We start from the raw sequence: 22236 nt of genomic DNA, 5'->3' as shown, positions 1-22236 counted from the left end.
AACCGCACCTGTACTCTCAGGTTTGCTGCAGTGCAAGTGTCCATCATCAGGCGAATGGATGAAGACAACGTGGCATGTATACACGGAGAGGACCTCGGGGCCATAAATCTTGGTCATCTGTGAAACGTGGGAGGGTCTGGAGGGCATTATGTTGAGCTGGACAGGGAGGTGGAGGGGGGAAGAAGAGAGGTGAGGGGAGGGGTATGAAGTCATGCATAGACAGGAGGAGCCAACTGTGGTGAGCCCTGGACGGAAGTGTGACCATGGCCAAGCATGTACAGTGCGTGTCAGAAGAGTTAGGAGAGGGGACTCCGAAGGTGTCAGCACAACGAAACGACAGCTGTTTGAGGTGATGGATATTCTAATTAACCTGATGGCATCATTACACAATGCGCATATGTCTCAAAACAACATGGTCCATTTGTACAATTATTGTGTGTCAATTTTAAAAAAGATATTAGAAAGTGCTAAGGTGACACACAAAAAAATGAAGAGGGCAGGATTGCCACCCTGGTCAATGTCAAGGGTGCCACGGGAACTTTCTGCTTGTGAGAAGGAATCACAGAGCATCAGGTCAGAGTGAGAACGCTGCCCTCCCTTCAGTTCCTGTCCCATCAAGGAGACAGTCTCCCTGGCAAAAGCACTGAGACACTGGCTCAGCTCCTTTTTAACATGGAGCCGGAAGATGTCAGGCCCAGCTAATTTTCCAGTCTCCCTCGAAGTTGGGCAGGCCAAGTGGCGGACTGGACAAGAAGAAGCAACCAGAAGTCATATGACTGTCCTGTCTGCTTCCTGGTGAAAAGGTGCACAGGCATGTCTCTTCTATTTTTTTAAAATGAAACTAGGGCTGGGCTAGTTGAGACTACCAGCCACACTGAAATTATGTGCAGGGCTGGACATACAGTGTAGTGGGAGACCACTTGCCTAGCAAGCGCAGAGCCCTTGATTCAAGCCCCAGTACCACAAAGAATGGAAAGAAAAAAAAGAAATTGTATGTGGCTTAATTTTATCTGTGGGGCTGGAGATTAAAAACCAGGGCCTTGTACATGCTAGGAAACTGCTTTACCACTAAGCTATACCTTCATTTCCCAGAGGCACATTCTTTGGTTTTTCCTCTTTCCTGACTAAAAGACTGTGTGAGGGCAGGTAGTCCAAAGCCATCTTGGGCTATCAAGCAGCCCGGATGACGGAGGTCTCATAGTAAAGACAGCAAAGCAGAGAAGCGAAGCCTGGGTTCCTAACAACATAATCATGCTAACAGAATTGGAAACTTTCTTATATTCTTTTTAAGTAACAAAGAAACTTATTTATATTATTTTGCTCCCTGTTCTAGCAGCCAAATGCAATCCTTACTGATGAACTTTTAATTTATGGCATATGATACAAATTTTTCATTTATACCAATAAAAAATTTAATCAAAAAGTTGTTGACCAAAAGAAGTGTCAGCCGGATGTGGCAGCACACACCTGTCATCCCAGTAGCTTGGGAGACTGAGGCAGGAGGATCTCAAGTTCAAAGCCAGCCTCAGCAACGGTGAGGTGCTAGGCAACTCAATGAGACCCTGTCTCTAAACAAAACAATAAATATGGCTGGGATGTGGCTCGGTGGTTGAGTGTCCCTGAGTTCAATCCCTAGTACCCACCACCCCTCACCCCAAGAAAAAGCAAAAGAAATGTCAGTGCAAGACAATGAATAACATTAGGTGTGACCTTGCATAGGTGATCCATGGAACACAAAATGCCAAATTGGGAAGGGATAATTTTGAGGGTGGTGGTAGCACTGGGGACTGAACCCAGAGCTGTGCATGCTAGGTAAGTACTCGGCCACTGAGCCACATCCCTGGCCCTTTTCTTAAATTTCATTTTAAGACAAGGACTCACTAATTTGCCCAGGCTGACCTTGAATGTGGGATCCTCCTGCCTCAGCCTCCAGAGCAGCTGGGATTCCAGGATAGTAGTTCCTAATATCCCTGTCCCTCCACACCCAGAGGGACAGGGATATTAGGAACTACCATACCGGCTATGGTGTCTTGTTGCCTGTAGACAGTCCATGAGGGGAAAGGTTCTCAGTGCCCCCAGGAGAACCTGTCTGTTGGTTGCCCTAGTGTTTGGGGATCTCATCCCTGGACCCAGGTCCAAACCCAGTGGCCCTGAAGGTCCAAGGGAGCGCTCACTTACCAGCTGTCTCCCAGCGCCCGTGAGCTGCTGCTGCCCTCCTGCCTCTTCTCCAGCTCCACTGCCGTCTGCTCTAGCAGGGCAGACACAGCGTCCTGCAGAGACCAAGGGTCAGTGGAGGGACCATGGATGCTGCCCAACCTGCCAGGAGTCCGAGCATCTGAGAGCCCTGACCCTCCTGGGGAACTGAGGGTGCAAACTGAAGTCCAGCGCGGCCAGGTGTCTTGCCCAGTGTCACTTACATCCCGGAACTACAGTTCCTGGTTCCTCTCCCTCCAGAGAATAACCCCGTGGTGCATGTGGAACTGCTCAGTAGAGTTTTGGAAGGTTAAGTGAGAGAATCACAGGTCTGACTGTGAGGAGAACAGAGATGTCAGGGAGACCCATGCGTGTTCCATCAGTAACCCAACGACATGGGAAGGGACCAGGATCGCATGTTTGGGAACAGGAACTGCAGCAATCGTGGGGGATGGCATTCGGGGAGGGCGTCCTGGAGGAAGACCGTCTCTACTGACTGGTGTCTGCAGTGAAGAAGCGTGAGTGACGTGAGTCTCCTTTAAGGGTTGCCATGGAGACCAGTCGACGCAATTTATATACAGTACCCAGAAGAGCACCTAGCACACAATTGGCACTCAGCAAAGGGGAACTGAGAGTAAAGCAAAAACTAGGACCTGCAGTTTTCTGGGCCCATGGTGAATTTGCAATGGACCCTGGGAGCACAGGTCAGAGTCTGGATAATTCCTGACATTTTTCTTTTGGGAAAGGAAAGAAAGAACAAAAATCAATTGAAGGCCTGATACTGGCCAGGAACGAGGTGGACAGTTTATGCATAGCATCCTTTTAATCCCACCATGATCCCGATAGGCAGGCGTTACTGTCCCCCTGAGGGATGGGACGGAGGCAGTTGTGCGTGAGAGTGGAAGGTGCTTACTCAGGGTCAAGTGCTAGAAGGGGGAGGAGCTTCGTTTCAGGACCTTGGCCAGCTCACTGTCTCCTTGGAGTGAGGGGGCGGGGCAGGGTGTGCCCCTGAGCTTTGCAGCTGGTTGATGGACATTGATAGTGTAATTTTGGTTCATCTTTCTGAGCTGTGGGGCACTGCATGTAACAGGACAGCACTGGACACAAAGGGAGTACAGAAGATGACAAGAGAAGACCAGGGGAAAGAGAAAGAGAAAACAGACTGAACCCGGAGCCTCATCTCTAGCACACTTGACCTATTCAAATACCCGAGACGGTTTCCTGCCCTTCGAGGTCCACACCCGCTGGCCAAGTAGACTACCGGCCAGGACTCAGGGGAGCAAGACTCTGTCGTTACAAAGCACTAAGACAGGAAACTTATTTTTTTTTTTTAAACCCCAAAGAGGCAAATGCGAAATTCTTAAGTAAGTCAAAATAATAGCGAAACCGTCACCATTTCTCAAGCCCCAGGCCCTGCTCTCTTCAGACCTCACAGCAACCTGTCAAGGCTCACACAAGAAAACCACGGAGGCTCAGATTGCTGCGTGCCTGAGCCCTGCGGCCGGCTGGGGACACCGGCCTTCTGACTGTCCCTGCCTTGGCTCCCGTTCCTCTTCTCTGATTTCTGGGACGGGCCTTGCACAGCAGGGTCATAAGGAAGGTTTCCTTTCTACCTTGCAACCTTCTTTTCCACTCTATTTTTGGTGCTGGAAACAGAACCCAGGGCTTGGCACATGCCAGGCAAGCGCTCCACCCCGGCTCTCCCTTTCTAAACAACTGTGAACTAAGGTGTTTAGCAGGCGAGTGATGTTAGATAGTGCAAAACACAGAAGGGGGCGGGGAGACGCAGAGAGAGTGGGTTCTAGACGGGGAGCTCCTCGTCCCTTAGTAAGGCCCTGCCTTCCTGTCCTTTTTCTCACTCCTTTCTCGTCCCCACCCCATTTCCTGCACCAGTGAGCCCGGCCTACCTGACTCTGCTAGGGAAGAGGCCCCCCCACCCTCTAGCGGCCGCCTGTGTGAGAGGTCGGGGCTCCGGGATGGGACCCCAGCTCACCGTGCGTTCAGGCCCTGGGCTGGGGCCCGTGGCTCCAGCTGCCTTGGGCCCGCTGCTCTGCTTCTTCAAGTATTTGTAGCTCAAGAGGTTGTACCAGCGAGTCGACCTCTCCCCAGAGCGGCACACCTCTGCCAGGCTGATCTGGGCACCTCCCTGTCAGGGGTGGAAGGAAAGAGAATATAAATAGGGGGTGACAAGGTGTCCTCAGAATTTGGCTCTTGGGGACAATATGGAAAACACCACCACACCGCCACTGCCAGGTAGAGATGGAGGCTTAAGAACGGACTAGGCATTATCTCCAGTAACTCATTCACTCACTGGCAAGCTCATTTGCCAAATCTTTTTTTTTTTTTTCAGAAGGGGTCTCACAATGGTGGCCAGGCTGGCCTCAAACTCCCAGGCTCCAGCAATCCTCTTGCCTCAGCCTCCCTAGTAGCTGGGACCACAGGCATGCACCACCATCTCTATACCGTTTTTTTTTTTTTTTTTTTTTTGGTGCTGAGAACTGAACCCAGCATCTTGATAAGCTCCATCACTGAGCTACACCCCAAGCCCTCCTTCAACAGATATTTTCCTGAGCATCTATCCTGTTTTCTTTTTCTTTTTTATTGTGTTTAAAAAACCCACATGTTTTTTTTACCTTTATCATCTTAAGGGTATGTTTCCTTAGTATTAAGCATAGGCACATTATTGTGAAACAGATCTTCAGAATTGTTAAATTTTGCAAATACGAAGTGCTACACTTTAGTACAGTGCCCCTGTCCTCTATACCCTTGCCCTTGGTAATCCCATGCTTCTATTTCTATAAGTTTTACTACTTTAGATGTCTCATGTAAGTGCAATCAAGTGGTATGTCTTTTAGTGACTGGCTTATTTCATTTAACAACATCCTCAAGGTCCATCCACATTGTAGCGTGTATCAGAAGCCCATTCATTTTCATCGCTCAGTAATATTCCTTCATGAGCACAGACCACAATGTCTACCTACTCATCTATCCATGGACATTTGTGTTCCTTCCAACCTCTTTAATATTGTGAAAAGTGAAGTTGTGCACACAAGTGTGGATATACCACTTCTAGACTCTTCTTTCAGTTCTTTTGGATAGATATCCAGAAGTAAGACTACTAGGTCACGTGATAATTCTATTTTTAATATTTTGAGAAAGCTCCACTGTGTTTCCTATGGCGGTTACACTGTTTTATAATGCCACCAACACTGCATTGGGTTCCACTTTCTCCACAATGACACGCTTGCTGTGTATCTTCTCTGTCGTGTTTCGATAGGCAGCATCCTAATGTGTGGGAGGTGATATCTCAAGGTGGTGTTGACGTGCATTTCTTGGATGATTAGTGATGCCGAACATCTTCTGTGCACATTTGCCATCTGTATGCCATCTCTGGAAAAATGTCTATTCAAGTGATTTGCCAATTTTTAATTTGGGTTATTCGATATTTGGTGTTGGAGACCTCTCCTACATTAACCCTAATGAGCATTAGGTTGTGTGGTACCTTCTAAGGATAATGAAGGTCCCCAAAACAGTCTCATCTCCTAGGAGCTAGCGGTCTCTAGGAGATGGAATGGGACATTGAACGAGTAATTACAGGTCAGGCAAAAAAACCACCTATCACTCACTTCTCCCCTACAAAACATGCACTCATCAAAAAGCCAACAAAGCACATTCTCAGGGAGGCTAGGGGAACGAGCAGTCTCTCACTTAGCTGGTGGGAATGGAAAAGGGCTGAAACCCTGTGAAGAGAATTTGGCCATATACAGCAAAAATACAGATACATTTAACCCTTCGACTCAGCAATTCTCCTTGTGGATGTCTGGGCCACAGACAGCCCTGCATAAGCAGGGTAAATGGGAAAATGACCCATGAAAAGGAATCTTCATTTTTGACTCCTTTTGTAGTAGCAGATTTCAAATAAGTCAGAGGTCCAGCAAAAAGGGACTGTTTGAATAAAGTACAACCTCTCTATACAATGGAAGATTATGTAGCAGGCTAAAAAATTAACGCTCTTTGTACCGATGCAGAGGTGTCCAGGACACATTGCTAAGGAGAAAAGGAACATGGTGCACAAAAGGATGCCATGTATAAGCAAGTATCCCAAAGAAATGGTATACTGTTTTGTGTATTAAAAATGGAGAACATACGTATCTTTTATCTATCTATCTATATATATTTTTTGGGGGGGAGCTGGGGATCAGTACCCAGGACCTTATGCATGCCAGGCAAGGGCTCTACTGAGGCACAGCCCAAATACTTTTTATTTTGAGGCAGGGTCTTGCTAAATTGCCCAGGCTGGCCTCAAACTTGGTGATCCTCCTATCTCAGCCTCCCAAATAAACCAAATAAAGTGGGATTAGAGGCATGCACCACTGCACCCAGTACCTTCTAAATACCCTTCATTGTACCATGTTTGAGGCACAAGGGGAGTGAGTATGATCACATGATCATATATGAATCAAGAACTATTGGGAGGTAACGAAGAAACTGGTCAAAATGGTTCCATCAAAAATATTCCATGGGGGAAGAGTGAGATTTCCATACAGTTTTCCTTGGAATCATATAAATACACTCCTTATGATAAAAATAAACTGCAACCAATGGACAAATCAGATATAATGTCATAAAGAAAGGCTTCACTGCAAGTTTCTCCTTAGCGGGAGGAACCACAAACTGACTTCAATCATTGCTCAGGTTTTACTGCTTCCGCCACTCCTTTTTTGGAAAGCCCCAGTTAGATCTGGGATTTAGCTCACCTTTCTTACCCTCCTCTCTCTCACATCAGTGGCTGTGCCCGTGGCTGGTAGAAATAGCAACAGCAGTTTGCAAAGAGGGCCTGCAGCCGGCCATGGCCAGGGATGGATCCCAGGATGTGAAACGGGCTCTTCAGTCCCCCTGAGACCCTCCTGCTTTCTCCTTCTCCAGGATGAGTGTATCTAATCCCCAAACCCAATATCCAAAATGCTCCAAAACCCAATGCTTTTTGAGTACCAGTGTGATGCCACAAGGGGAAAAATCTTTGTTCCATGCACAAAATTATTACAAATATTTTAAAAGATTCCCTTCAGGTTAGTTGTAGTAGGGGTACGAGAAACATAAAGGAATCCTCTCCTTAGACTTGGGTCCCAACCCCAAGATATGTATATGCAAATATTCCAAAGAAACGTTCCCGGTCTCAGGCAATTTGGATAGGGATACTCAACCTGCGTCAGGATGGAGCGGAGCGGAACATGGACTGTGCTACGTCTGGGTGGATAAAGGTGATTTCTGGGAGAGCAGTGCTCAGTGGGGAGGGGAAGCCGACACCAGGCTGACACTTGACTTGCCTGGCACCTGCATCCTCATCTGGTAAAACAGAGAACGGCTCCTACATGTAGGCTCCCGGGAGGTGGGGGAGAAGATAACAAAAGTGGGAGACCAAGGAGGAGACTGCTGCAATCCCTCAGGTGAGCGATGACAGTGGCTTAGGCCGGGGGACGTGGTTGGGTTCTAGGGATCTTTAGAAGGTGAATTGCACAAGATGAGGTGGGAGAACAAGAAAGGCCACTGTGTCTGGCCTGAGCAATGGACAAATAGGATGCCATCAGCCCAGATGGCAAAGACACAGGGAGACACATCGGCGTGCTCTTGTGGCCACGCTGGCTTGAGGTACTCTTGAGACGTGTAAGAGAAGATGCAAACAGGCGCTGCGAATCTGAGGTCTGAGGTAAGCAGAGATCTAGGCTGCAACCACACCTGGCAGCGTGTTTGAAGACGGGGAGAGTTCACCAAGGAAGGGACTCGGAAAGCGGAGATCAGCTAGGATGGAGCACTGGGGCCCTCGGACATAGGTCAGGGAAATGAGGAGGGGTCAGCAGAGGAGACCAAGAGAGAAGCCAGTGACGTGGGAAGAACACCATGAAGGTGAGGTGACAAGGTAAAGAGAAAACGTGGAGGAAGACGGAGCAGGCAACGTGCCACACGTCGCTGGCTGTTCAGAGGATGAGGGTGGAGAAGGAGCCACTGCGCTGAGTGACTGGGAGGTCACCAATGACCACGAGGAGCAAAGCACGAGGCCAGAAGCCCTCTGAGATTGGGTTCCAGAAGGAAAGTGATCTCTTTTGTCTTCTGCTATAAAGAAAAGGGAAGAAATCGTGTCATACTTGGAGATGGAAATGGGACGAAAGGGGTTTTGCTCGTTTGTTGTGAGCGGAAGAGAAACAGCAGCATGCTGCGACTTGGGGAGGCTGCACTCAGTAGGGGAGGGAAAGTTGGGGGTAGGAGAGAGCAGAACAATGGTGGGGTGACGTCCTCAAGGGGGTGGCTTCTGGCAGGAGTGTGGAGGAGCCCCAAGGACAGGCAGAAGCAGCCACGTGGGGGTGGAGCCGGGGCACTCGGTTCTGCCTCCTTTCTCGGGGTGAGGGTCTGCGCACAGGTGGGAATAAAGGGTCTGGGAGACGCAGTCTCGGGCTGGGCAGCATCAGATCATGAGAAGTCAGCACTGTGTAGCGAGGTCGTGTGCATGATCTGTCCAGCTGCGCACAGGTGGGGAGGTCGCTTTGGCAGGGCTGGGGTTTTGCCAAGTGAAGGAACGCCAGGGGAGCCGTGCTGATATTCCCCATGGGACCTGGGAAGCTGGCTGCCTCTGCAGGACCTGAGCTGCCTGCGTTGGGCTCAGCAGCTGAATAACAGGGAGCCAGGGACCCTGAGATGCCATCCTCGAGCATCCGGTGGAACTGCCACCTGCGGTGCTGGGGAAGGCAGGCAAATGTCCCTCTAAACCCATAATCTAGGTCTGGGGACATGAGAGCCCTTACAATAACCCTGAGAGGCATTGAGCGGAATTCGTATTCAAATCCACGCTGTCTCTCCACGCGCAGGATGAGCTGGGCAGGCGACTTAGCCTTTCTGGGTCTTGATCCCATTTCTACAAAATGGAGATCATGGGTTCCTTATCCGAGGGGCTGGGTGGGGAACTGAATGAGACTCTGCACACGTGAAGTTCTTGGCCCAACAGTAGACACGCAGACAGTAGTGCTGGCCCATTAAATGCTGGAACCCGACTGGGGATTCCTCCTTCCCGGCAATGCAGGGGAGACTCCACGTGGGAGCAGCAAGCCCGCTCTACCTCTCGTCTCACTCCCTCTCCTCCTCCAGCCACCAAAACACGACAGCCTGACACTCCACGTCCGCACTCCTGCGGGAAAGGAGGTTTCCCATTGGCCACAGGCAGAGAGAAGCCGCGGTGAGAAGAGCGCTTTGGCTGCTGCCATGGCAACCAGCGATGGCCAGACTTCAATTAGGAAAGAGGAATAAAAGGGATCCACTTAGGAGAAGAAAATAGGGTTGGGGCTCCTCTCATGTAGGAATGCCCAGGCTCAGGAAAGGCTTCACTGCAGGTCTGGCGTCGGAAAAGCTTTCTGTTCTTTAGTTCAACGTCCACCACGCTTGCCAAACCCTTTAAGCCACCATCCCCACCTGTAGCTCCAGGGAGCCCTGTGCTGGCAGAGACAGCACGTCGGGGCTGGTGTGGATGGGCTTCACAGGGGAATGTGCCTGCGTTCAAATATGGCTCTTGCAACTTTCCAGCCATGTGACCTCAGGGAAGGTCTTTTAGTTCTTTTAGCCTGAGTTTCCCTACTGATATACAGTACCTACCTCATTAGACTGCATCGAGGATCAACAGAGAGAATGCATGCCAGGGACTTAGCTCAACGTCTGCCTCATGCCATTTCATCCTATGTACACCTGCCACCGCATTATTGTTAGCACTGGTATCACCATAAATGGCAGCAACCCTGTTATGGACCCCAGTGAGCAGGAGAGAGGTGGGAACTGATGTCCAGTGGGAACTGAGTGAGTGCAGACACCATCATACATCCTTGCTACACAAAGTGTGACCCAGGGCCTAGCAGCATTGTCACCCCCTGGGGGCATCTCCGGCCACACTCCAGAGTTACTGAATCTGAATGTGCATTTTAAGCGGAGCACCAGGGAACTCAGTGCAAAGTTTGAGAAGTCTGGCTTTAGTGCTTCATTGAATCCAGGAGAATAGCTTGCTAAGGAAACAGCACAAGTGAGATTTTACAGATAAGGAAACTGAGACCTAGAAGTGGAGATTCTCAGGTGATGGCTGGGATGGGCAGGCCTGATGACCAGGCTGAGGACTGACATTCCCTGTGGCTCCACGGTTCCACCAGAGAGGGTGTTCCAGCAGAAGCAGACCCAGGCAAGGCTGGACAGCTAAGATGCTCCTGCTCCAGGCAAAGGCTGTGTTCATATCAGACGACCAGCCTGTCAAGGAGGCGGGGAAGATGGAGAGGCAAACACAGCCTGCATGGCTCCTCTGCCTGGGACCCACATTTGCTCCTCTCACCTCAACCCACGTTTCCAACACGGTCCCTGCCAACTTGTCTGAGTGTCAGCCGTCCGAGCTGGCTCCTCATCTAAGAAATTCTCCCATGGGCCTCCAGCACCCAGCATGGAGTGGGCACTTAGGGGACCAGCAAAGGCCTCATCTTTAACGAGAACCGACCATGTATCAGGCACTTCGGTGTTTCACATATACCGAATCCTCATGTAACCCTGACGATGGGCATGAGGGAGGAATTATTTGCATTTTATTAGCAAGAAAAATGAAAATCAGAGACGTTTTAAGTAACTTGCCTTACGTCACCCAGCTATACAGCAAGTGGTAGGTGGGATTTGAACTTATCTGTATATGTGTTTCTTGTCTCTGAGACTGGGAAGTAAAACTGAGGCACAGGGCTAGTGTTGTCCAGGTCCTCTAAGGTCCATTACGCCACCTCGCCGGAGAGGAGCCCCCCAGTGTTCCCCATGCAAACACCTCTGCCTGGAATCCAGGCTTGACCCACATCACAGCATGCCTCTCCTTCCAGCCTTCTCAAAGCTCAGGGTGGACCAGTCCCTAGAAGGACTGAAGGCCAGATGGATGTATGGACAGACAGACAGACAGACAGACAGAAGACTCAGCCCTCACCAGGCACTCTTCCACGTGGCTCCTGTCGGTGGTGCAGACATCGACTCGTAAGGTCTTTTGGTGAAGGGCTTGGTAGGACGCCGACACCCAGAACATCTCGTTGAACAAGAGGGTGTCCGAGGCGTCCAGGGGCCGGGTCCTGAATAGGCAGGTGGTGCTTTCAGAGCAAGGGAGGATAGCCACGCGGATGTTCCTAAAGGGGGACAGAACCACCGGGAGGTCGGGTCAACCCAGGTCTGAGGCTGATGTGCTGGTTCTCAGCTGCTAAAATCCCCCAGGAAAGCGCAGTGGAGCAGGCAAGCTGGGGGTGTTGTGCAGGGATCTGCAAGGGATGCCTGTGACCACTGGGCAGGGGGACCGTCAGGCCCCTCATATAGAGAAGGCAAAGTGCCACAACCTCTTCAGAGGAGAACTTGAGGATTTGAGCAAAACCACAGATGTGTTGATCCTCGGGGCCAGACCCCCACCCTCTAGGCACTGTCCCAGATACCCCTGCATGGGTGCCAGCGAGATGGGGGAAAGGTTGGTTGTCCTGCCACTGTTTGCACAGGCAAAGCCTGAAAGTGAGCCAAGGGTCCAGTCTTGTCTTCCTTCTGCTCTGTTGGCTTTCCCACCCTCCATCTTTCTTTCCCCATGTTCCACCCCCATGGGGGCTAGAAGTTGCCCCTATTGCTGTCCGCTAGGCCTCACGGTCTAGTTACAGGAGAAAACAGGTATTCAGGTGAGTGCGAGGAAACTAAACCCGGTCTGCAGGGGGAAGAGCAACAGGGAGATGGCAGAGGTGTGTACCATCCCATCAGCCTCTGGGGAATACCCAGTCACATCCTGGCCAAAAAACTGGCATCAACTCTGAAGAGTGGGAGGCTCCTTTCTGGGTAGAACACTTGAGAAGACAAACAGGACTGTGCCCATTCTTGGCTGAAGTCCTGAGGGGCAGGGTCCATGAAGGACCGGCTCGCCACCCCATCCTGAGGTAGGTACCCAGTTTGCATTGGGGAAGGAATGGGGACTGCCCACAGCAGCTTGCCATGGTGTCTGTAAGGGCATGAACAGGACTGACACTTAGCATCACGGTCCCATGCACGGATACCTGCAGGACAGAGAGGAAGAGTGTCCCCAGGGATAACCAGAGAGGGTGAGGGGAGAACCCACAACCGCCCAGCCACATACTCACACTCTCTGGTCTTGCAGCAGGGACAGAGCAGAAAGGTTACTGAGTTGGATGATTAATATTGCAAATTGTTTATTCTTCTCATCATACCTGAAATGAAAAGGGGCAAGAGCAACACCTGTTAGTAATACATCTCTCTCTCTCTCCCCCTTAATAATCCCAAGATGTGGTTGTGGCTGGTGGGAACTGTGGGGAACCAACCTGGCGACACAGACCTAGAGCCATGTAAAGAGGCAGGTCTGGAGCTGTCAGTCCTCTGAACTTCTAAAGAGAGGCCAGAAGTTTATGGGAAGTTTTCTGATACTGAAATGCTAGCAATTAATTCCTACTTAAAAAATATGGAAGTCATTTCCATTAAGAGGAAACCACGCTTATGTGGGCCATGCTCCCCCTACCCTGTGTTCAACTTGGATCCAAATCATTGGAATCCGAATGGGGATGGACAGATGCCACAGTGACAATGAACAGACACCCTGGCGGGCAGGAGGTCTCAGGCCTGGTTCTGGCTCTGCCACTGCCCAGCTCAGGTGCTGGGGCGAGTCACAGTCTTTAGAAACCTGTGTTTCTCATCTGTGGGGAGGTGGGGAAGAAGCAGGTACGCTTTTATTTCAGAGCCTCCCTGGTGGTGAACAGTCCCCCCTGGTGAACAGGTCCTGCCGGTTCTGCCCTCCTCCCCAGGCAGACATGAGGGTAAATGCTGGTAAAGGCCGTGGGTGGAGGAGGAGCCCCTGCAGATCCCATCCCTCTGCCCTCATCTTCCACTTACTTCAGGGCAATCTGAATCCGAGTGGCACCTGCTGCTTCTGATTCATCACTGTCGAATGCAGCAGTGGCTTCTGAAGCACCCAGTCTGAAAGGCACCGGGAAGAGGGAGTGAGCTTCCCTGCAGGGGCCCTGGGACAGTCAATTTCTGGAGATACAGTTCTCTCTGGGAGGTTGTCCCCCGGGTCCTCCAGGAGGAACAATGGGGGTGTGCCCAGCATCCCTCCAGACCCCACCTCCACCCCTTTTGCTCTGGGTGCCTCTTAAAGGGCGTCCCTTTTCTAGCATGCGCTTCTCTGGCAGGCACTTTGCAATAGCTGCCCTAGAACTGGATCCCACAAATATCCCAAGCAGCTCTAGCCCCAGGAAAAGCCACGCCTGTGGGTTTCTGCGGCTGCATCTTAGGCACAGTCCCAAACGGGGCTTTGAGGGCAGCGGGAGCTGTCACAAATGACCTCTTGTGCACCTGAGGGGTCAAAGGCCAGGTGCTCCCACAGGCCCGCTTTGCATACCTAGGAGTCAAGCTCCCCGGACACACAGAACCAGCATTCAGGGACCCACCTCTGCACAGAAGCCTCGTACACACCACTGTCCCCAGCCACTGACTCGTCTGACACTGCGGCTGAGACACAGGCCACTTTGAGGCCGCACCCTTGGGCTGCATTCACAGCTGGAGGAGGAGGGGGGAAAAGGAAAGAGAGCAGGGCAGGATCAGATGCCAGGACAGGGGTTGGCCTCACAGTTTTGATTCCCCTCTGTCCCACCAAACTCCAACCACCTCTGAGCTCTGAGCAAGGCCCTGCTTTGCTTCGGAGCAAGGAAAGGATGGTGAATGACTTCACATTTAACACGCCAGACCCTGGAATCAAACTGTCCAGGTGCAGACACAATTCCACCCCCACAGCTTTACGACCTTAGGCCACAGCTAACCTTTTAAGCCCCAGATTCCTCCTCTGTGGAATGGAGATGCTGACACCTACTCTATACCCGGGGGGGTGGGGGTGGGAGGCAGCATAGGCAAAGTCCTCAGTGCAGAGCTTGGTCCAGGCCAAGGGCTCCACCAAGTTCATTACCACTGTCCACCTCTATCACTATGGTGATGTCCTCTAGGCCCGTCCCTACACACTTGGAGCAGAAATACAGGCCCGACTCCTGAGCAGGAGCCAAGCGAAGGATGAGGTCCCTGCTCTCCCCCTCCGCTTCCTCCCCTGAGCACAAGTCCTTGAGTCTGACTGGGGTTTACAGCTAGGTGTGGTGCCACACTATGCACATTCCTTCCTGACCCAAATAATGGGCACCTATGGTATGCAGGCCTGTCGCCAGGTTTAGGGCTACAAAGTTTCTGGCCCTTGTCGGGTGGGGAAGGACAGATCCAGGCCTTGCGACTTCACGGCCAACACTTCTAAGCACCATTGTGTGCCAGGCACCGGGGACAGATGGGAGAAAGGGGCTCACCACATGGCAGTGCACAGAGTCGGGGCACAGTGACTGGGAAGAGGAGGGGTGAGCAGGAGAACAAGGGGGAAGAAACGTGCTGGCATTAGGAAGCGGCTCTCCCAGCCTGCATCCCACACCGAGCCCAGGAGACCTCCTGCCTTCGCCCCGCGCATCTCCACCCTCCACTAACCCACTTAGGGAGATTAATTTGTCTGCTGACTGAGCAGCGGCCCTAATCGCATAACCTGCTTAGCGTCTGAGCTCTGGCTGGCATTGCTCTCTGCCGGGGAGGCTTTGAGAGATGGCACGAAGGAAATGTGTCCAGCCCTGGGTATAGTCTCTGGCCCAAGAGCCCCAAGGACACCGTCTGGGAGGGGAGGGCAGACATTCCCCAGGACCCAGCAGGGGTCTGAGTGTCCTGACTCAACGTCAGAGACACCCCTTCAGCCTGGTGAGAGGCACCACCTGTACCCCCTTCCTCTCCAGGAAACCATTTGCCACCTGCTGTAGGAGGAGGCTTGTTTTTATTTTTGTTTGAGAGCACGCAGCAAGACTCCCTTCTTGATGAGGGAACCCCAGGGATCTCTCGGCTCCTTTTCTAAAGCAACCACTGCCACTCAAGAGCCCTGGTTAACCAGGGCTGGCTCCTACTGGCTCTTGAAAGTAAATGGACAATTCTGGGCCCATGAGTGTCTGCCTTGCCCATTCCTGGAATCATAAGGCTGACATGGGTCCAGCTTCTCCTGCTTGGCCTCATGAGGAGCCAGGAGCTTGAGCCATTTGCAGACAGAGATGGGCATATGCTACAGAGGGGACCTGGGCAGGGGCCAATCCTCATTCTGTCACTGCTGTGCAACTAATCTTAAGACAAGACTTTTAACCTCTCTGTGCCTTGCCTTTTCCATCTGTAAGATGAGGATAATATCAATCCTACTTCAGAGTTGTGAGATTAACATGGGTAAATGTGCATAATGGTCCCTGAATTCTGTATACCTGGGTCAAGGCATCATGGCTACTATTGTGTTTTGGGTATGTGTGCTGCAGGGACAGGGTGCCAAGAAAATGAGGAGCCCCAGGTGGGCTTACTGGGCACCTGCTCTGTAATGACCATCAGGTCCTGAGCCAAAGGAAATTGGTGGGGTTGGCAAGCACCAGGAGTGTCACACATATAAACACTGAGCTGCCTCCCATCATAAGTGGGAAGGAGCATGGCTAGAAAGCTCTTGGGCTCTGGGATTGGCAAACCCTGGGTCCCAATACCAGCTTTGTTGTTTGCTGCCTGGGTCACTGAGGGAAAGCGATGTTGCCTCTCTCAACCTCAGTTTCCTCATCTGTGAAATGGGCAAAGGAGAAGCAATCTCTTTCACCAGCGTATAGTACATCTTTAATAAATGTCAAGTACTGTGCATTGTTATGTAGTTGCTGCTAAAGATAAACTTCTCCTCCTAATGGACCTCCGCTTAACTCAGCCTTAGGTCCCCTATCACTGACTCACAGCTGGCTCCTTTTTGTCATCTAAGACTCTACTCCCAGGTCACCTTCCTTTACAACCCAGTGTGAACTGGCTGTCCCTCTCCGGCCTGAAGGCACTATCACATGCCCTGCATGATGTACTTCTTCGTACTTTCATCTGGGTGCATGTTCTCCCCTGTGTCTCCAAGGAAAAATCAGCTTCCTGAGAACAGGAACTTGTGTGTCTTACCCACTGACTGAGGGACTCGCCCAGTGTTTGGGACGTGGCCTGTCTGCTGAATGCATCTGTCAGTGCAAGATGTGGCCTTCAGTTTTAGTAAGTACTTAAACATCTGTTGAATGAGTAAGTTCACCAAGAGAAAGGCCTGGTGCAGGACCTAGCACATACAGAGCTGATGTGTCTCCTGAATAACTAAATTATCTACCATACGAAGACCTGGCATACAGGAAGTGTTGGCCACAGTCACCACAGGGGCCCTGAGTGCAAAGCATCGCCCCCACTCCTGGTTCCACCCCGTGGACATGGCGCTCCTCACCTTGGCCCAAAGGCTTGCCCTCTGCTCCTTCCAGCCGGTATCTCTCCCGGTTGCCGCTCCCGAGGCTCAGCTCACACAGAGTGGCACTTAGCTCTGGGTCTTCAAACTCCAGCGGGCTCAGAAAGGCATCTCCAGTCAGAAGGGGGTCAGCAATGAGAGGGGAGCAGGGCGGGGATGGGGAGGAGAGGGAGGAGCGTGGGGACAGGGAGGTCATGGACTTTGGGGTGCCAGACAGGGAGCGCAGGGCCTGCAGGCGGCCACCTCCCTCTGCCTTCTGGGTCTTGGCCACCTCATCCTCGTGGATAGTGGTGATGCAACCCGAGGGCCGGAAGCCCGTGGTGCCTTCCAGGAGCAGAAGCTCCACCTTGCTCTGCAGCTCCGAGTCCAGCTGCTCAAAGGGGTCGTAGTAGAGGTCAGTGAAGCTGGCCGAGGCGGAGGAGTCCAGGCTGCAGGCGGCCAGGGAGCCCCGGCTAGATGTGAGGGAACCAGGGCTGCTGCCCGAGGACAGGGACTGCATGCTGCTTGAGAGGCTGGGGACAGGGAGAACAGGGACAGTGACTACCCAGAACGTTAATGAAGTGGGCCGTTGGGACTGTGTGTGAGCGTCGGAGAACGAAGCAGGGCTCTTAGAACACGTGGTCCCACTGGGCCCGCTTGGCGGCCACCTTGCACCCCTCCTTCACCAGAGGAAAACACACACCCAAGAAGGCCACATAACCAGAGTGGCAGGGCCACACTTTGAACCCAAGAGAGATGCCCGAAAGTCCACTTTGCCTCCTATGCATTTCTCAATTCTCTACCGGCCACATTGCATTTTCATAATGCTGGGGTTTTTGTTTTTGTTTGTTTGTTTGTTTTTTCGGTACTAGGGGGAGAACCCGGTTGCATTTTATCCCAGCCCGCCCTTTTTATTTACACTGAGACAGGGTCTTGCTAAATTGCTGAGGCCGACCTCGAACTCGAGATCCTCCTGCCTCCGCCTTCCCAGGCACTGAGATGACAGGCGTGCAACTCCGCAGCTGGCCATGATATGGTACCATATTTGAACCCAACCTGAAATATTTCTTACTGTTTTTCTTAAAATCAGCTCACCTTTTTCTACCTTAAAATATTTACTTTAAAAGGGAACCTGACATCCTAAGTGCTATTTGAAAAGCAGTAGCACCTGCTACACAAAGAAGGCAACCGTTTAAAAAAAAAAATCTAATAAACACAAAATGCTGATATCAATTCTGGTGACGCCCTGCTGCCCTCCTGAGCCAGGCCGGACGCCTCTTGCTCTAGAGCGGGAGGCAGCAGAGGCCTCTTCAGACATGCCAGTGCCTGACCGCGGGTGGGGGGGTGGGGGGGCCCTCTCAGTGGGAGCAGCTCAGGGAGGGGAAAGACCTTGTCCCCGCCACCCTCACCACCATTTCTGAGCTTTCACACATCTACATTGGAGCCAGAGAAGACAAGTCAAGGCCAGATCTCAGCTGGGCCACCTGGGAACACCTGCACCTGGCCATCCCCAGGGGGCCGGTTACCCAGGGCCACCACTCACCTCTTCAGTTGTGAGTGTAGAGCTGCTACCTGCCTGGTGGCCTCCTCCAGCTCTCGGACCAGCTGGTTCCTCTTGCTGTTTAACTTTAACCTGGAGGGAGAGAAAGCACGATGGGAATGTGCCAAAGGGATCCGGTTCTCCGTGTCCCCCCATCTCCCAGAAAAGAAGCACCAGCATGTGCTCTTAGGACTGCACACTCAGCCCAAAGACGCATCTGCAAGAACTTTCTGGAAGCAGTTTCCTACAGTGTTTGGGGAAGTACAGCCTCTACCTATATTATAATATAGGATATATACAGCAGGCAGAGTGATTGCTGTGTTACTTACCTAGACCCCGTTGGGCCCTGTGCTAGGAACCTTGAGATGCAGCCTCAATTTGGTCACACGGTGATACTTGTATGGTAAGAATGATCTTTACCACTTTACATATGAGGACATTGAGGCTCACAGAATTAAATAATCGACACAGAGCTACAGAATTAGTGGCAAGAGTTAGGATCCCACCCAGGCATTCCTCGTTCACCTTGTTTTCTCCTTCCTTCCCTGAATTATTATTTTCTCCTTCCCTCCCTCCCTCCCTCCTCCCCTTCTTCCACTGACCTTACTGAGTGCCTACATCACACTAGATGCTGATCTTGCTACTGGGGATAAAGCAGCGAGTGAAACAGAACTTGCTTCTGCTCCTACAGAGCTCCCCTTCTACTGTGGCAGGTGAGAACAGGTAGTAAGAAATACTTAAATATCTAATTAATTCAGTGTATGACAAGGTCCGTGACGGAAAAGTACAGAAGAGTAGATCAGAATGTAAAAGGAGACACCCCATTTAGGCTTTGAGCATGTGACATTGTGGCTCTGATTCCTGGTGTTCACCCTTGTTTGTGTCCCCCTGGGTCCCCAGGGCCACTTCCCAGACTCCCTTGCCGCTGGGAGGGTGGGGCACATGATGGAGTTCCGGCCTATGGAAGGTGAGGTAAAGTCACCTGTGTCAGGCTGAAGTGGTTAAGGTTAAGTGGGACTGTCTCCTGGTCACTGACTCTTGTGGCCTCAGAGGGGAAGAGGTCTAGGTTCTGAATGACCACATGAATGGCCGCTGCTTACTGGGGATGCCCAATGAGATATTATTACATGAGCAAGAAACACATTCCTATCATGTTAGTCACCAGAGATGTGGGGGCTATTTCTTGCAGCAGGTGGACACCCCAGTAGAGAAACCTCAGCCAATAATGAGAGATGGACAGGAGCTGGTTAGGGAAAGGCACTTGCCCCCTCCAAGTGAGATAGGCAAACTTCATTTGCTGCACTGAGGACCCTGTGGGCAGAGGTGTGCCACTGCTGGCTGCTCCTCCTTTCCTGCCATCGTGCTGGCCTGCTGATCCCTAAACTGGGGAGCGCACCGAGAGCACAGCTCACCCAGCCTGGAGCCTGGAGTGGGGTTCATTTCCATTGAAAACCAAGCCACACTGTCTCCCCCAGTGTGCTGGGCCTCCAACACATGCCTGCAGCCAAGGCCAGAGACGTCTTCAGACACCACTGAGGAGTGGAGAGAGGTGGGTGGGCTTGTTAACGGGCAAGCAGACCTACCTGTAAACTGACAAAAGAGATAGCCAGAGCGGTGGGCAGGGCAAGCTCAACCCCTGGTGTTGTTCTTCCAGAGTCCTGCCTGGCAGAGCTGGGCAGCGGGTGGGCAGATGGAGCCCAGACTGGATGAAATTCAGAATTCTCGGTGGGGTGGACAGCGCTAGGGCATCTCCTGACTCACCATGAGAGCAAAGTCCAGAATGGGTGTGAGGTCTGGGGTGCGGAAGTGGGGCTCACAGATTCTAACAGAACGAGCCACAGAGGCTGTTCCGGGAGTAAACGCAGGTCCCCATTGGAGCCTGGACAGGATGCTGAGGGAACTGAGTTGGCCTGTAGTGGCTTCCTGAGCATGGCAGGGGCAGCCACGGGCAGGTGCCAAGGCTTCCCTCCAGCAGCCTGGGCTTAACAGGCCAGATGGCCTGTGTGTGATGCCCAGCACATGCTGGAAGGCCAGGAACACATCCAGTGTGGAAGCAGGCAGAAGATCCAGCAGGTGGGACTGGAAACCCCACACGCTGAAGCTCAGCACCTGGGGTGCTGCTTAAAAATCACAAGAGCCTGCACCATATCTCAGGCCTGGAGAAGTGGTCCCTGGGGCAGGGGCAGAGCCCACGCTCTAAAGAGCACCTGGCATGACTGCACACCAGCTCTGACTGGGGAGGGGGCGTGTGAGGAAGAAGGGAGGTGGGGCTGGCACCAAGAGTGTGAGAAAGCCTGCAGTTCAGATGGATTTGTGATGGGGTGTGGCAGGTGACATGGGTGGCCAAAAGGCACCTGGGGGTGTTCACTCCTGTTCTCAGAGGCACCTTGAATGGGAAAGGCCATTGTATGAAGTGAGGTTCATATTGAATCCATTGGAAGGAGGGTGTGAACAGGGAGACAGAAAACACACTAAAAGACAGACAGACAGACAGACACACACACACACACACACACACACAGGACAGAAGAGAAACAAACAAGGACAAATCCAGATAAGCAAGGAACTGAAAGCAAAGAGCTACAGGTACATCAGCACTGTCCCCACTATTCCTGTGGGTCCCCTTCCCAGACTCCTCTTGGGACACACCTGGCTCCCTACCTTGTGCTCTTTGGCTTCCCTATTATCACATCTCCCCAGGAGGACCCTGCCCTCCAGGACCCGCCACGTTGCCTGCTCAGCAGGTGGAGGAGTGGAGATTCTGGCCTCCCTGGACTGGTACTTGAACCCTCTACTCCAGAGCAGCCATGGACTGTGGCTAGATGGGGTGAAGGCCACAACTGGGGCCTTCTGACTGGATAATAGCCTAAAGTGGGCATTGGCTCTGCAACCAGCTTCTGAAGCCAGTTCTGCTGCTCAGTGACGTCAGACAAGCCTCTGATCCTCATGTGTAAAAGGGGGGATTGCTTTCAGGGTGCCTGGGAGCTTTAAATAACATAGAACACAAGAAGGCACTTTTACCTGTAGTCTATCTTAGGAGTTTTAAAGAGAATCAATCTCTAGTCCTAATTTCAGGAAATAAAAATTTTTGATAGCAGGGAAGAGCCTCAATTAACCCTCTGGTCCAGCCACTTGCCTTCACACTATGTGATACTTTCTCCTGTGTTCCACTTACCCAGTGACAGGTGAGGGCAAATCATCCATTCCTGTTAGTGGAGGATGAAGAAGAAGAAGTGGATACACTTTGAACATCTCTTTGGGTAGTCCTGATAATGTTCTTGGTGGGAAGAGATTGGCACCAGTGACCCGTCAGGGATCCTTTGAGCCACGAGGGGCTCATCAACTTGGTCTAGCAGGCACTGAGCCACCTGCTACTGGAGCTCACTCAATTGCTAGGATGCTATTGTAAGCTGCTTGCTCCTGAAGGGCCCCTCGCCTGATGATGCGGAGAGAGCAAATGTAGACACCTAGGACTCCCACGCTGCTTCTGTGGGGACACAACTGGGCTTCCTCCTCTGATAACCACTGGGAAAAGGGATTCATGTGCTGATCACCTCAAACACACCCCCTCTAGAAAATCACTAGTTATAGAAGAAAACACTGAGGAAAGACTTGAAGACACTGGTACAGGCAAGGACTGTGTGGATAAGACCCCAAAAAGCACAGGCAGGAAAAGCAAAGCTGCATGAGTGGGATGCTATCAAAACAAGAAGCAACAGAATAGAACATGGTGAAGGCGCCCTAGGAGAGGGAGGAGCACTGCAAACCACCCGTCCCACGGGGGACCGGAATCCAGGCGCGTTCCTCGGCTTTTAGTTTCAGAAGTCTCTGAGTGAAACCCCTCGGAGGAGAGGGAACACTGCCCTCAAGACTCCAAGATGGGACGAGCTCACAAAACTGTCTCTATGGACACAGGACACGATGCTATCAGACCAGAGAGGGGAAAAGTCCCAGAGCCAGAGGAGCAAGGAGATACCACTTGCACAGGTGGGGAGGCACAGGTATTGGAAAAGGTGAAAACCAACATTTGTATGGAGGAATCTACTGACAGAAGATGGCAGAAAAACCTTTCAGAAGTCAGGTGTCCTGGATAAGCAAGTGGGTACACTGTTAGATGGAAGAGCACTAAAGAACAGGCTTCAGAATG

General features: G+C 51.7%; 1 protein-coding gene across 4 annotated transcripts in view; it reads right to left on the bottom strand.

Moving 5' to 3' along the window:
* The window catches only part of Wwc1 (WW and C2 domain containing 1), a 142937-nt gene that overhangs the window by 21745 nt on the left and 98956 nt on the right, over nucleotides 1-22236 (bottom strand). For all 4 annotated transcript variants that reach the window (XM_046421352.2, XM_046421353.2, XM_046421354.2 and 1 more), the window contains 8 exons: nucleotides 18093-18182; nucleotides 16553-17082; nucleotides 13668-13776; nucleotides 13111-13194; nucleotides 12348-12434; nucleotides 11174-11366; nucleotides 4187-4339; nucleotides 2179-2270 (listed from right to left, as the gene is read on the bottom strand). In XM_046421352.2, the coding sequence (XP_046277308.1) occupies nucleotides 2179-2270; nucleotides 4187-4339; nucleotides 11174-11366; nucleotides 12348-12434; nucleotides 13111-13194; nucleotides 13668-13776; nucleotides 16553-17082; nucleotides 18093-18182 (1338 nt within the window). The remainder of the gene's footprint in view (nucleotides 1-2178; nucleotides 2271-4186; nucleotides 4340-11173; nucleotides 11367-12347; nucleotides 12435-13110; nucleotides 13195-13667; nucleotides 13777-16552; nucleotides 17083-18092; nucleotides 18183-22236) is intronic.

This window comes from Marmota monax, unplaced genomic scaffold (assembly GCF_021218885.2).
Source record: "Marmota monax isolate L192 unplaced genomic scaffold, Marmota_monax_Labrador192_F-V1.1 WCK01_AAM20220418_F8-fsc00084, whole genome shotgun sequence".
Lineage (NCBI taxonomy): Eukaryota > Metazoa > Chordata > Mammalia > Rodentia > Sciuridae > Marmota > Marmota monax.
The sequence above is the reverse complement of the archived record's forward strand: the minus strand, read 5'-3'. Positions and strand labels throughout refer to the sequence as shown.